At 39.7% G+C, this 15,077-nt stretch overlaps 2 protein-coding genes across 2 annotated transcripts; one reads left to right on the forward strand and one right to left on the reverse strand.

Moving 5' to 3' along the window:
• Nucleotides 1–1,424: 1,424 nt before the first annotated feature.
• On the reverse strand, nucleotides 1,425–8,898 carry LOC124406787 (ATP-binding cassette sub-family C member 10). The gene is made up of 17 exons (XM_046882379.1): nucleotides 8,764–8,898; nucleotides 8,104–8,264; nucleotides 7,207–7,971; nucleotides 6,798–7,067; nucleotides 6,323–6,608; nucleotides 6,019–6,242; nucleotides 5,584–5,821; nucleotides 5,229–5,497; nucleotides 4,922–5,149; nucleotides 4,631–4,842; nucleotides 3,675–4,536; nucleotides 3,365–3,591; nucleotides 2,782–3,288; nucleotides 2,506–2,697; nucleotides 2,119–2,362; nucleotides 1,834–1,973; nucleotides 1,425–1,672 (listed from the first exon to the last, which is right to left on the reverse strand). Exons 2-17 carry the CDS (start codon nucleotides 8,245–8,247, stop codon nucleotides 1,555–1,557), a joined length of 4,926 nt encoding a protein of 1,641 aa, XP_046738335.1. The 5' UTR covers nucleotides 8,248–8,264; nucleotides 8,764–8,898; the 3' UTR covers nucleotides 1,425–1,554.
• A 77-nt stretch (nucleotides 8,899–8,975) lies between these two features.
• LOC124406788 (coiled-coil domain-containing protein 97) lies at nucleotides 8,976–10,604 on the forward strand. Its single transcript, XM_046882380.1, has 3 exons — nucleotides 8,976–10,016; nucleotides 10,209–10,371; nucleotides 10,465–10,604. Exons 1-3 carry the CDS (start codon nucleotides 9,097–9,099, stop codon nucleotides 10,519–10,521), a joined length of 1,140 nt encoding a protein of 379 aa, XP_046738336.1. The 5' UTR covers nucleotides 8,976–9,096; the 3' UTR covers nucleotides 10,522–10,604.
• Nucleotides 10,605–15,077: the final 4,473 nt, after the last annotated feature.

Raw genomic sequence — 15,077 nt, forward strand, 5'->3', positions numbered from 1 at the left:
GATCCTAACTTTTGCCCGTGTTGAATTCTACAGAGAATTACCGACATGGCGAAAGAAAAAAACATCTTTTGCTTTTACATGCGAATAGCAAGAAGTTTACTTTGAAAATTTAACATGTCGTGGATTTGAAAAAAATACAGAATAATGAAGGATTCGTGCTTTTGGGACACACGTAAAGTAATGCAAGAAAAATTACGAATTTTACAGGCTTTCGCCTACGCCGATGTTGAAGGTAAGAAATTCTTAACGAAGCATCAATACAAGATAGCGATGACCGCGATGTTTGGATGTTGTCCGGATAAAGTAAGATTCGAGTGTAACTGCGTCGATTAAAACCGGCGTATTTCAATTATATCGCTCGTTTTTACAGTGTGATATCAAGCAGATGTTCGCCGACACTTCGAATACTGGAAATTTAATCACCTTTCAAAAATTCCAAAATTCGGTCAGGAGAAAAATGGATTCTACTAAAAATTCGCTCGATTTTGACTACTTCTTCACCTGCCTCGATAGAAATTGTGAGTGTTGATTCTTACTCGAATGAAATAAATCGCAAATTTATATTTGGAATTATTGAAGCACCGAAATTCGATTGCTCTCAAGCTTTCAAAATTGCAACATGTTTCAGCTAAAGGTTATCTAATTTTCGACGATCTTCTGACTGCCGCAGAGACAGTGAATTTGAAAATACCACTAGTGATCCTGAAAGGCGCTTTCAAAGAATTAGACCACGGCAGAAAAGGATTTATAAGAATGGATGATTTTGTGGCAATGATGCGATGCGGATGAGACTCAGATCCACGGCGTGTTTCATTTTTCACACATTTTATTTTCTATCAACGTCAAAAAATATTCATATATGTATATAAGATATAATCTATCATATCGTAAACAAACATTCTCTTTTTATTATAGATAATCTACATGTAGTAATGCTACGTGTAACGTTAAGGAAGGTAATTCGGAATATCTCACAACATTCTCTGATAAATCATGACTGTATAGTTCCGTAACAAACTCAGTTCGTTCACAACTCATCTTGCAGCCTCTTTACTTATTCTGAAGATAACTTTTCAAAATGTCGACAAAAGTCCACGATCACAGGAAAGTGCCGATAGGATAAACAAACCTTTCTCTCAAAATTTCGCGGTACTGACCCTCTTGAACATGTTTCTGTAAACCTCTATATAGATTTTTTCCAGAAGATAAAAATTTTTCCGCATCATCAGGTTTCCTCAAAATGGCCATAAGTTCTCGAGTGTTGTTTAATTTTACTCCAAATTTAGCATTATCTATGAGTTGGGGATACAAATTTACACCCCAGTTGAGGATTTTTTTCGTGAGGATGTGCGTATACTTGTATTTGATATACGCATGTGTCTTCACTGACTTGGAGAAAGATAATAGAAATATATATCATATTTGTAACACTAAATATCACTATATTTTCATACAGTCACACAATCGAAAAACTATTACGTCGTATGTTGTACAACGTAATATTTGAATTCTGCAGGCAGAGCAGAGACTCAAACATGTCACATTATACCAAAATCACTCTTTGTCAGAAAACTCTTGGCTCGCAAGTTGATAAAAGTACGAAGTCGAATCTTGCATCAGGATGTCTGGTTCGTCGAATTCGAGTACTTCCCCATCACCCATTACCAAGACTCTGTAATTGGTATAAATGAAACCGGTTTTTTAATTGCAAAACCTCAGGTGGTGGAAGTCTTTTGGTAAATATAATGGAAAAGAAGCAGAGATTAACGCTGTTTATGGTATTTAGCATCGTTTACGACAGAGATTTCAAATGTTGACGAAAAAACCACTCACCTGTCGCAGTGAAGAATCGTCCTTATCCTGTGAGCAATTGTAATTACAGTCGCGCTTCTGAATGAAGACTTGATCGTTGTTTGAATGTATTTATCTGTCTGTTGGTCAACGTTTGCTGTCGCTTCGTCGATACACAAAATCTGTGTTAAAAGAAAAAATTGAATTTTCGAGTATCGGATATTGTATAAAAACATTTTACACAGTTCAAAGGAAACGAGGAAAAATGAAAAGTTTTCATTCCAACGTCATGTTTAGCAATTCGTTAGTGAGCGAGAAAAGTCTGACCTTCGCATTATGCAAAACTGCTCTGACCAAGCAAAACAGTTGTTTCTGGCCAGCGCTTAGATTTTTTCCACCTTCATCTAGAACAGCTCCAAGTCCGCCCATCCGATGAACCAGTGAATGAACTTTGCATTTTTCCAATGCCTTGTACACCTGAGAGTCTGGAAACTGGTTCAACGGATCAATGTTTTCTCGAATAGTGCCAAGAAACAGAAACGGGTCCTGAGGAATTATTGACAAACGTGACCTGTAAGCATTTTTAATGAAAATCATTAGAGCTAAGTTGTTACCAAGTATTCTAGCCCGAACGAATGTAACAACTATTTGACTAGCTCCATGAGCATTTCACATATTCTGCAAACCGTATGGCAATTGTGAGATATACTTTACCTCAACGCTTTCAAGCTGAGACCCATTGTATCTACATTGTCAATTAATATTTTTCCAGATTCGATCTCAATGAGCCTGAACAGAGATACTAAAATCGAACTTTTTCCAGCCCCTGTTCGCCCCACGACCCCAATTTTTTCAGCAGGTCTTGTCATGAATGAAACTCCGTTCAGAGAAGGTGCTAAATGTTCTCTGAAATGCAGATTTTCAGGTGGTAAGACATGAGTGTAAAAATGAAATAAATTACGCCAAAGCTTGGCTTATTTCCTCCCCCACCTGTACTTAAGAACGACTTCTTTGAACTCGACAACGCCTTGACTGGGCCATGCATACGGTGGATGATCGCCATTCCCAGGTTCGCAGGGGGTATTTTCCAAGTACTGTTTCACTCTCTCGACAGCAATCATTTCCCTTTCGGTCTCTGTGAACGCGTTTACAACTCCAGATAGAAGCCCGGTGATGGAGAGAGCGTAGGCAATGGCCAGTCCAACTAATCCTGGGTCAGCAACGTCGAACTGATGTTGAATTACGGCGATCACAGCAACGCCGCCCAGAAGAGCGACTCCTATAAACTGCAGCCTCAAAGCCAACCACTGAGCTGCAGCTATCGAAGCGAATTGTGATTTCTGATTCGCTTCTACAAACAATTCGTTCTCTCTCTTAAATCGGGACGTCGCTCTGAATGCTCTGATGCTACTCAGACCCTGCAGTGTTTCGTTGAAGTGACCGTAAACTGGGGAAAGAGTTGTGCTCGACAACCTTTTGAGTTCCCTTGAAGTCAGTCTGCGAAAAGAAATTTAAAGTTGTGACTTTGAGGAAATCAAACAATCCATTGATTCCGATGAAAATGCCAAGATACCTGTAATGGTTTTGCAGCCAATGATACATCGGCACTAATGGTGCGAGGACTAGAAATATCCATGGCAAGCCGTAGATGGTGATGATTATGGATCCGACCAGGCCAAAGAATTGAGCGAGTAAAATATTGGCAATGAATGGCAGCGAGTCATCCACTGTGTATGTATCAGATGAGAATCTGTTCAATATTCTTCCCAGAGGATGGATGTCGAAGAATGTAGTCCTAGCCTGCGAGAGATTGCATATCGATGAAATTCTTAGAGTTACTCAATATTTGAAAGTGAATTACTTTTCAAATAAATTGAATATACCTTTAATATTATTTTCAGAAGCTGTTTGTGAATTGTGATCGCGGCTTGAATACCACCGTAGGCAAACAAAAATGCCCTGAGAAGAGTGCAGAAAGAATTGACTGTGGCGAGAATTCCGTAAATCGTCAAGTAGTATTTGACATCGTTTGTTTCATACTCGTCCAAAAACGAAAACAACTTTCCCATCTGCTGCTGGCCGGAGTCGGTGGAGTTGATTGTCGTATTTACATGCGTAACCCAGTACGACAACCATAAGTCTGTGAAATTTCTCGATCCTTGCATTAATATTATTGACAAAAATATCGATATGACCAGATAATTTCCTATCGACTTTAAGTAAAACGTGTAGACGTTGAACTGAACGGTTCCTGTTTCAAAATATTCTTCACCAAGCAGCGAATCCTTATCGGCTGAATCCACTGTACCAATATCCTCGGGTAATTCTTTCACAGAAGCTACTTCCAGGTCTGAATCGATCGAATCTGTGGCCAACAAGTACTCTTCCAAGTCGGGCAAAACATCACTCGGTTTTCCTTGATTAATGATTCTGCCTCTGGACATGTGTACCACTGAATTAGCGTGTATTAAATACTGCGTGTGATGGGTGCACAGGATTCTCGTTTTGTCTTTCAACACACCAAGTATCACCGCTTGGAAAATGTAATTCGCTACTTTCAAGTCTAAAGTTGCTAATATATCATCGAGAAGGTATATGTCTTTGTCCGCATAAACGGCTCTCGCTAATGTTATCCTAGTCTTCTGACCTCCGCTCAAACTGTCACCAGATTCACTAACTCCAGTCAAATCCCCTTTCGGTAGATTGTTCAAGTCTTCGGTTAAAGCACATGCTTTCAAAACATTTCTGGAAAAAGCGAAAAATTTTTTTTACAGATAACTGCAATTGCCCATGGCATATCAGGTAAACGCATGCTCAAGAATTTGACAGGATCACTTACTTATACTTGCTGTGGTCGTATGCTTTACCAAAGAGAATATTATCCCGAACCGTGGCTCTCTGGAGCCACGGGCTCTGTTTAACGTAGGCAAATCCCTTGTCCAGGTCGTTAACAGCAATGATTCCATCCTCTTTAGTGATTTCAGCTAAGATAGCATCCAGCAAAGTGGATTTGCCACTTCCTACTTTTCCCATTACACCAATCAATTGACCCTGTAAGATAAAAACAATCAGTCTCATTTACGTGTCCAACTAGTTAATAAAAGTCCGCATAATATAGGTAAATATGGACCTTCGGAATAGTGATGTTAATATCCTGCAGAGTAAATGAATTCTCATCCTCGAATGTGACGATTTTTCGGCTATCCGAACTGGATGCAGGACTGACCATGTTGTTTGAAGCAGGAATAGGTGGCGAAAAAGTTTGTTGAGTGTTAACTTTGAAAGTGGCATTCCTCAGCATAACATCTATTCCGACGGGCGGATCCGAATAATATGCGTCTGCATCTAAATCTGGTAACTTCAGAAGATTTGAGAATGATTATTGAATGTTGTGAAAATACTTTTTTCAATAAGGAGCTGCTATAACTGTTACTCACTCCCATAAACCTTTGGATTCTTTTTATTGAGACCCACGCTTCGGTTAGGCCGTTCAAAACCCATGGAAACGCATTCAATGGTCCAATCAACATATTCAACAATGCCATACTGGTGAAGACTGTTCTAGCATCTAGATTATTGCCGAGCAGTGAATAAGTGGCAAATGTTAGAATGGAAATTAGCACTGGAGTTGTGGCCCAGAAGTAGACGCATAGAGCATCCAAGTACTTCCTTCCCTTCAGGTATTTCACTTCGCTTTCTCTCAATTCTGCAACAATTGATGAGAACATAATTATAACAAGGAACCTTTCAATGGTTGACAAAAAGCGTCAATTTTTCTTTTCATCAACTTACTCAGAATTCTGTCAAGAAAATACTCCTCCCAAACATTAAATCTTATTGTAGTCACACCACGTAATGTTTCACCCATTAATCGCACCCTCTTATCTTTGCAGTCCATTAGCTTTGTACTTAAAGCTCCAATTTTGTTTGCAATAAGCTTATTTATGGGAATTAAAATAATCGCAAATGCGACTCCAGCAAGGAATGATATTCCTATTTGATTATGCAGAAGGTACAAAGTTACGATCAACTGGAAAAAGCATCGAAGATACATTACAGTCTATGTCTATGCGAAAAACTTAATAAATATTTTCCCATCCCGAGTATTCTTATTTAAAATGACTTTAGATTTCAATCAAATAACGAATTCTCTCAATTTTGTAATATTCTCACGAGTAACTCACTGTTGAGGATCAACAGAATTCTTCTAGAAACATGCGTATTCACCTGCAAAGGAATACTCCATAAAGTGTGCAAACTTGGACAACTGTTGACAATTCTGTCGGCATCTGTACTCATGAAATTAACAATTTCTCCGAATGTGAATTTTTTTGTTAACTCAACATTGGAAGAATGCAAAGTTTTTCTGTACACTAATGTGACTATAGCCGCTCTCATTTTCAATCCAATAACCGAACTCCAGAAAGTAAAGTGAGAATTGCAAAAGGCTCCTGTGAAAAAAAATGAAAATTGTGTTAGAAGATTTCAGATTTCTAAATTCCGTTGCATGAAAAATAAACACCTAACTCACCTACTAGTGTAGATAAAAAAAGTAAGGCTGCGTACATGTAACCGAGTGAAAGTCGCTCGCTTTTATCTTCAATAAATCCAACCAGTTGATTTAGCAATATGGGTCCCATAAACCCGGAACAATCGGCAACAAATTTCAAAATACCAACGGCGTAACATTGGATACCAAAACACTTGTGCAAGAGTTTCAATAACGAAACGCGAGGTGCTTCTGACATGATTAATGTTTCTGGAATATATGATGCCGAAGTTGCGTCAACATTGACGTAATCTCTTCGTTTCTGGATCTGGAATACCAAATTTTGCAGTTGAAATGTTGAGCAACTTAATTTGTCTAACAGTACAGAAATTTGCAAAGTTGGAACAGCAAGTCATCTTACTTCTTACGTCTCTCAAACAGAGTTGCACAGATTAAAGTCATACTAAATATAGATACGCCATATTTATGCAAATGGAGATAATCTTCTCGAACAGACCTTATCATGGATGTAGCGATTCACATCATGACTGACACTAGAGGTGCTGACATCAACAGGGAGGTCGTACAAGTCATCAGAGTGATTAAGCAGCCCTTTTACCCCTTTTTGCATAAGCGGCGTAACCCAGTGAAACAGCAGCTTTGAAATGACAGTTGTATCTTCCATAGCAGTCCCGAGATAACTCGGGTCCCTCTCTTCGAGAAAGCCATAGTGAAAGAACGAAACAGGATGCCCAGGACTGTTCAAGAGAGCTGTGTGCTCCCCGATCTGCAACAAAATTTATTTTACATGTTTTAGCATATATCAGTTGTCTGGAGAAACGAAACTTAAAATGAGAAGAAACTCGTACGAAAATTTCTGATCCAAAAATGATGACGATAAGATATGAAGGTGTAGAAATACTTGCCTGACTATGTTCGACGAGGCTTGCACTGCCTGGGATTAGCGTTATAGCGTACAAGATTAAGAGCGTCACAGTGGCGATGCTGAATCCAAGTGAAAGATTCGGCAGTGTATCATCAAGCGGAGTGTGTTTGACGTGAGAACGTAACAGCAAAATAGAAATACCCATTAATAGAAAAAATAAAGCTCTGATGGACACAGGACCGCGTGGGTTAAACTGATTTCCATTGCTAAGTCCTAATACAAAACAGAAATGAACAACCCAAGCTAAACCTTCAGTTCCGGCAACCAAGTAATCAATAGGCTTTGCCGATGTGGCTATGTTTTCGATGTTGTTATATACTACATAACTATAGGTAGCTCCTCGAAAAGCTGGAGCACTTGTCGTAGCATGGGGAAGACTGTTGTTTTCATTCAAAATGCCTTTGACCACGGTACTATTTTTTCTCATCATTTCTTCAGCTTCTAAAACAATGGCAGGTTCATTCGCTTCCGTCCTAGGCTTACTGACCATGATGAATGGAATATCCAGTGTGTTGTCACTGTCAACACTTTTATTATTTATAGTCACAATGGAACTATGCAAGGGAAGCGTTGTTGCATTGCTCAATATAATGTACGCTTTGATGATAGGCAGCAACGCTAGACACGCGGTTATAAAAAGTCTGAGCACAATTACATAATAAACACGGTTTGATCGTGCTATCAACATTGTCCGTTTTCCGCAATAGTAGGCTGATAGCATTGCCAACAAAGCAAGGACTGGGATCTGCAGAACAGAGAAGAACAATTCATTAGAGGTAAAATCCTTCAAGAATCTTTTTCATCTACATTCACCATCAGTGATTAAGTAGTTCGACAATTTATATTTCCAATTGAGATGCGCCGAATAAATTTATACCTGAAGGCATAATTGTTGAAAGCACGTGCCAAGGTCGTGTGTATTGGGATTAATCGGTCTTATGCTACCTCTGATCCCGCACAGCTCAGTCCAATTCCAGCGCCATAGTCCATTATCATCGTCATCCATATCCATATAGTCCATTCTGATGAAATGAGAAACTGCGAAGAAATTGATGAAATAACTCTTATAGCCAAAAACGTAGCAACGATTATAAAAATCAGAAAATTTAAAGACAAGAGCTCATTCTCCAGCATTTCTTGACGATAAATTTACTTGTCGATACTTAGATTGCATTGAAATAACGAAAATTAATCTGGTCGATTGTAAAACAGAAATAAAAAACCAATGATAACGGATTACCAAAAGAATAAAATTATTAGCTACACAAAAGCAAACATATCGTTTGACATGTGTGCTGCAGTTCTTGTATTCGCTTTCATGTTCGTCGTGTAATACTATCCATATTTGGCCTAAGGTCGAAAGGAATCAAAGGATATTCTTACTTTTTTTTTAGATCGTAGAGCGGATTGAACTCGTTTGAATAGCTCAAAAAATCAATTTAAAAAAATATGGAAATTACAAATGGCAAGAAGCCAACGGTTTTGACAAGTAAATATAACCTCAATACATACTTTGTGTATCGCGAGAACGAATTACCTTGTATCACGAGCTGTTCTTCATAGTAAACCTCTCCGTTTCCCCCGCTGTCACTTTTCTCAATCTGTGGTATCAATTGAATGCGAACTCGTCCTGAGAATAGTCTTGTGCAACAAATATCGAGCCGACGGCTTGTTTCCCCTGTCACGAAGGCCACGAAGGAGTTCCGAGTGAAACTTCCTGCGGTGATTCACTAGCAGACGACAGGCAGTTTCGAGGTTATGTTCCGTGACTTGACTCGGTCGACGCGCGGTCGGCGTGATACAGTGATAAACTTGGATAAACTTTAGAAAATTGAGACTTTAATAGGGTGATACTGCGTGATATTTATTGATGAGTAAAGACGGAGGCTCGACGGCAACACCCGCAACAGCAGCAGCAGCAGACGACAATCAAGAAGCAAATATGACGGTCGACAGTGTGACCGGAGATTCTGAAACGAGCGAAACCGCCGAACAGGCAATTCTCTTCGAGGAGATTATCGCCTGCGTGGCAAATTCCAAAGCGATATTCAAGAGCCAGCAGAAGGATGACCCGGACCTGACAGTCGAGGAAAAGGCGAGCATCGCCAGCGACCTGCTGCGCAAAAATCGCTCCATGTTCCTCTCCAGGTTCGGCAGGTTCCTGCACAGCGAACACCTGCGGTACTTCAGCGAGCCTCTTTATCGGCCGGACTACGAAGTCATATTCCACGTGAATAGGCTGCGCCGCTTTCACAACCGCTCGCAGAGGCGAGTCGACGTGAAAAACCGCAGGTATCAAGCCCTAAAGTCGCTGATCGACAAGGGCGAGTATTTCAGCGAGACGGAGATGATGCGAAGGAATCCCCTGCTCTACGAACACCTAATAGGCCAGTATTTGACGGAAGAGCAGAAGAAGGCCAGAGACAACATAGACACCCAGAATATCACGTTCGTCAATCTTCTTCTCGAAAGCATTCAGCGGGATGGGACCAGGAACTTGAAGAAGGAGCAGCAGGAAGCCGAGGACGATGTCATGGAAGAGAATGACTCGGACGATGACTTCGAGGGTGCCGATGACCGCGAGGATGACGCTGAAATTAGGGGAGACTCCCGGTGGGGCGAGATGCCCGGGCAGTCGTCAAACGCATACGAAAATGAGACCAAGGAAAAGAAAACTGAGTGTTTTTGGCGTGAAATTTCGACCAAGGAGCGGCAAGTTCTTAGAGAGGAATTCATTACCAATATGTATCACAGTTTTTTGAATGGAAGGGACAAGGACTTCGACTACAGGTATAAAATCTTCATTCACCAGAAATTCCCGCAAATAAAATGTCTTCAAAGCCCATTTTCAGCATTTAATTCGCAGAAACGAATCCCGCGAATTCCAATCGTTCGAAATTTGAATTTGAAAAGAAGCTGCGCGAGTGGTGCTGCCATCTAGAAAAAAGCGTTGAGTCGATAATGTAGTGTTCTGTGTTTCAGCGCCGTCGACGACAACGAGTCGTATGATAACGTAGATCTGAGGACCCAGGATGAGGAGGAAAAGTATTTCGACTCGGAATCGCCAGAGACAATTGAAGAGGGCAGAATGGAAGAGGAAGAGTCCAGTGAGGACGAGCTGGATAAATATATGAAATCGTTGCAGGTTAAATAAAATACATTGATTACGGAAGAACTTGTTTGCACTATTCTTTTAATTCTTGGCTCGGTATAGATATTTGCTAATTTTTTCAAATAGGAAACGCCCACTCCGAACGAGCTCGCCGACAAAGTTGAGAAGCAAACGCTACATTGAACGGCTTCAGCGTATTTCCTTTATTCATGAGTTTGTAAATATGTATCCGCTTTTTTTAATTAAATTCATTTTCTTTATCTCTTGCTAATGACCATAAACATGAATACGGTCTTCACTTATTACATTTCTATACCTAAGTTCAAACATCTTAATCATCAAAATCGTCAAAAATGCAGAATAAACTTAAGCCTTCGTATACTTTCCATATTCAATGTGAATCAATATAGTTTTAATTGGGTAATAAAGCTGTGTTTATTAGACGAGAAAGATTTTTTCTGCCTTGAACTCGTTTGGTATTGTAAAAATGGACGAATGTTCCGCTCACGTTGGTAAATATTGTTGTGCGAAATCATCTCTCTTCTTATAGGCGAAGTGCGGAACAATTTCGTCAATGTCCGCCAGACCTGTTGACCCAAATTGCCAATTAATTAAACGAGTATCTGCTGTCAAACACAGTCATCAACGCTCATGCGAAGTGATAATAATAATGATAATAATCACACCGCAGAACGAAGTACATTCTTTGAGTACGCTTATTCGGGGTTCACATGCTCGATTTTCACTTGATAATCATACCTGTTTGCCCGTTTGCAAATTCGTAATTGCTCTCTATTCACACCGATAAACGTTCAACGCAATGTACGTTAATATACACGTTGACTGTAGAATATACCTAGTTCAGTCAACGATACACATTTGCAACCATTCACGTTCAAATTTGAAATACGTAATATAATCAGACGTTGCAATCAGATCTCGCGTGTACACAATTACCAAGTTTTAATTTTGTTAATTTTTTTCGTTCTCTCCCACCAGCATCATCCTCTGGTAATTACATCGTGATTCACCGCGAGAGAACCAATATATATATAACGGCTAACGGATATTTCGTTCGAGAGTAAAGATTCAATTATTGAGAATAAACAATAGACGTCCGCGTATACACGTGACTTTTACAAACTAAATCCTCGATTTCAAAGCTTTCGTTAAGGGTGAATTTGTTACGAAAATAATCTTGCCACCATTTTGGGTGTCGCAAAACAATATTCGATAACTCACCAGTGCTAAGAATGGTTTTATAGCTAAAATGAAACTCCAAGCGAGTCAATGTTGGCCATCTTGATTTTATACCGACGTTTGTAATGATGCTGCCGTTTTTTTTGCTACTGTGACCGAGTTTTCAGTTGACCCGCACAAACTGGCAAAACATATTCTACAATGCAGTAATTAGTTAGTTCCGAAAATTAATTTAGAAAGTTATGCGCCATAACAATACGCGCTAAACCGCGGCCAGCACCTGACATCCGTTGAGTTAGAATAACCACACGTAGAAAATCAATCAAACTTAGTAGGTATAAGACGCTCTTTAGTTGCTGTTTTGTTGCCCAAGTCTCGATTTTGTTGCTCAAAGCGGTTTTACCAGAAGCAGCAACGATGCCAAGCTGAAAAAGAGAATATCAATAAAAAACAATCTCGGACTTATTGTTAGTTGCTATTTAGTTGCTCCGCGATGTTGTCAATCTCAGGTCGTACCTCTGTAGCCCCAAAGACTACCTTCTTACCTCTGCGAAGCATTTTCGAGAAGAAAAAAGGATGCTCAATTGAGAGCCCGCCGTGTGTTTGACTAGCCATAAATCCCAATGATGCTGCGCGCAAAGATACAAGTATAGATATTGCAAAACTGTTCCGACTAGTGCAAGTTCGCTATTTTACATATTTAAAAAAATCTCACGATCATTGAATAAAGACTTATTGCATCAGTTAATTTTTATGGTCATTGATTTGAAGATCAGAGTTTTTTGAGTTATTAAGATAACAAAATGCCGCGCCGTGATAATAAATAAAATGATTGCAATTCTTGTCTCGCAACATAGTCTTCGACCTGACGAATGTCACTTCAACAAACGCAGTTCAAAATTTAGCTATTAATCGATCGCTGTCTTCGATTGATATTCAATGAATAAGGTCCTACTAGATAATTGTTGGATACATTTTTTTTTAATTGCAGAATCTCTAAATATTAAAAAAAAAACACATATATATATACAAGTCTTATCTCTGCGGTGAAATTTAATTATTGAAGAAGATCGCTGGATAATTCGTCATAATAAAACCTACATTCGAAGATCGCGACTAGAGATTATAAATAACATGCTGTGTTGGTACACGTATAAAGGTAAGTTCTTCATTGGTGCTAATGGAACATAATTAATCAGGTAGGTTATGTCCATCTGTATGTACCGGTTCGAATAGTTGGTGAAAAAAATTCAATCGAAAAAAAAAAACAGAAAAAAAAAATTGTACCAGCAGCGATCATGACCGTGCAAATAGCGATACATTGTGTAAATTTTGTACAGCCTGCCTGGAGTATATAATACATCTAGAAAATGATGAATCGATTTTGATTCGACCGCTTGAAACACGATGTTAATAGAATTCTTGTGCGCAGTCTACGATTCGAATGATTCAATTATAGCGATCGTTGATTGAACACGGTCGGTATATTCTATCTATACGTACAACAACGCGAACAAATACACACTGGCAAATTATTCGCGAGTCACAATTAATGTATAATAAATTATACGTATCACGATGGTGAAAATTTTCAGCAAGCATGTTCATATTATCGCTCGTAATTCTCGCTTGATTATAGTAACTTTGGCCAATTTTCATCATCGCGGTCAGAGTGTGCCGCGAATTTCGAGTAACAACAAACAAGCACTTTCAACCACTTGCACGTCTGCCTGCATGCAATAATAATTAATAAGGCATATAAAAGTCCACGATGACAAAGCATGTCAGCATAGGCGGATCTGGTCACGGAGTCGTCATCCGCTATAATGTATTATAATTACATCCGAGCCCCTTATATACGTATATAATACACACACGCATATATACATATATATATATATTTAGATATGTATATACGCTTTGCAAATAGATAATCAAGATACGATCTTACGAGTGAATTGTTGTTGTTATTACATGTATACACTCTCGCTGCAAGAACCGCGGCCTGCAGCGATTTGCCCGCGGTATGTGTATTGTATCCGCCACGCATAATTAGCCGAGGCTATACTTTTAATTGCCGTTTGTAATTCGTTAACTCTACACCCGAGCGTTACCTTTTCACGCATTAGCCTCAACGATTTCGCAATTTTCACACCTGTCTTCCTGCATCACCGTACATGCAGATGGTATAAAATTTCATGAAAGCTTCTATAATATTCGCAAAATCACACTGCGTAAGATTTCAGGGTGAATATATTCAACTGAACTGTTTAACCTGGTCTCCACAGAAAGAAAATGTGAAAAAAAATGACTAAGCTGCTGATCCTCCGTAGATCGCATCGCATGAAATCAGCGCTTCAATTTCAACGACAAGACATATATATATATATATACATATATATATAGCTAATCCTGCAGTTTCGTAACGCAGAAGAAGTGACTGAACTTGGCATAGATTTGAGACGTGTTCAATCAGGAGTTATCTCGCCGGTTCAACGATGTATTTAGCGAGATAAACCGAGATTATATTCCGGCAAGTTGTTCGACTGGATTGAGCAGCGGACGTGAGTGGGCGAGAGCATATCTCATTGCTAAGGTGATAGTCAGCCTGACTGCTACTCATCGTGGTGTCTCATTTGTAATTTACTATTAATAAATTCGATCTACCGCCGGCGTAGCGATAAATCAATCATCAGGCCAAAGTGGCGCCATTCTCAGGTTTCTTTAACTTTTTTCCCTAATTCATTGAACTTTTTTTGTTCATAATTTTTATTGCCGCGTTTCGTATGTCGTCAACGTCGTTACAATTTCAGCCCTTGTTATCATCATACACTGCTCTCAAACGATGGAACAGAACAATGGTACAAAAAGTTGGCAAACTACGGCAAAGTACGGCACATCCCGCGGCTGTGGACCCAAGATCTTCTAAACACGGATGTCTTTAATTGCTTGCCACTTCTAACTTTGCACAGAAGTGGGCAGGAAGTTTGCGAGATGCCTAACGATCCTGCTTTGCAAAATACTGTCAGTTCCTCAAGTTCTCCTCGTCCCACGGACATCTGTTGACGGAACTAATGCCTCCTGACGCAAAACGGAATTGGACTTTACACGACACTCAGGCATCACTTCTTCGGAATGGTTCACCGATAACGATTGTACATGACAATTTCGATCTTTCTCGTCAGAGTTATGACATCTCGCTACGACGATGATCCTCATCGAATTTGAGGATGGGAAGAAAAGCGGGGATTTATCGTTAAACTCACGTCAGGAACTACGAACAGAGGATGGAGTAAAACCATCTCCAGGCGAGCTGTCAACCGAACAAATCGAGGCGTATATGAACCCGCAGAGTGTGAAGAGAAAGACGAAACGGAGCCAGCCTGTATCAGTTCGATCTTCCCTGTATACCATACATATCTAATGGACGAGCTGTGTTCGCGGATGATATTACCACGCGTTTTGCTCAAGCTGGGCATATCTCCTGTCATTCTCGTGTTATAAACTAACAGAAGAAACGGAGAAGGACAGCTCAGCCC

Source organism: Diprion similis, chromosome 6, assembly GCF_021155765.1.
Source record: "Diprion similis isolate iyDipSimi1 chromosome 6, iyDipSimi1.1, whole genome shotgun sequence".
Taxonomy (NCBI): Eukaryota; Metazoa; Arthropoda; class Insecta; order Hymenoptera; family Diprionidae; genus Diprion; species Diprion similis.

Bases quoted from the DNA above. Each gene is read 5' to 3' on its own strand.
- LOC124406787 (XM_046882379.1), bottom strand. From the start codon at position 8,247: ATGGACTATATGGATATGGATGACGATGATAATGGACTATGGCGCTGG. The intron at 5,822-6,018 runs GTGAATACGCAT...TGCTTTTTCCAG, and splicing joins TATGGAGTATTCCTTTGCAG to TTGATCGTAACTTTGTACCT. The intron at 5,150-5,228 runs GTGAGTAACAGT...AATCTTCTGAAG, and splicing joins GAATCCAAAGGTTTATGGGA to TTACCAGATTTAGATGCAGA.
- LOC124406788 (XM_046882380.1), top strand. From the start codon at position 9,097: ATGAGTAAAGACGGAGGCTCGACGGCAACACCCGCAACAGCAGCAGCA. The intron at 10,017-10,208 runs GTATAAAATCTT...TCTGTGTTTCAG, and splicing joins GACAAGGACTTCGACTACAG to CGCCGTCGACGACAACGAGT. The intron at 10,372-10,464 runs GTTAAATAAAAT...TTTTTCAAATAG, and splicing joins AATATATGAAATCGTTGCAG to GAAACGCCCACTCCGAACGA.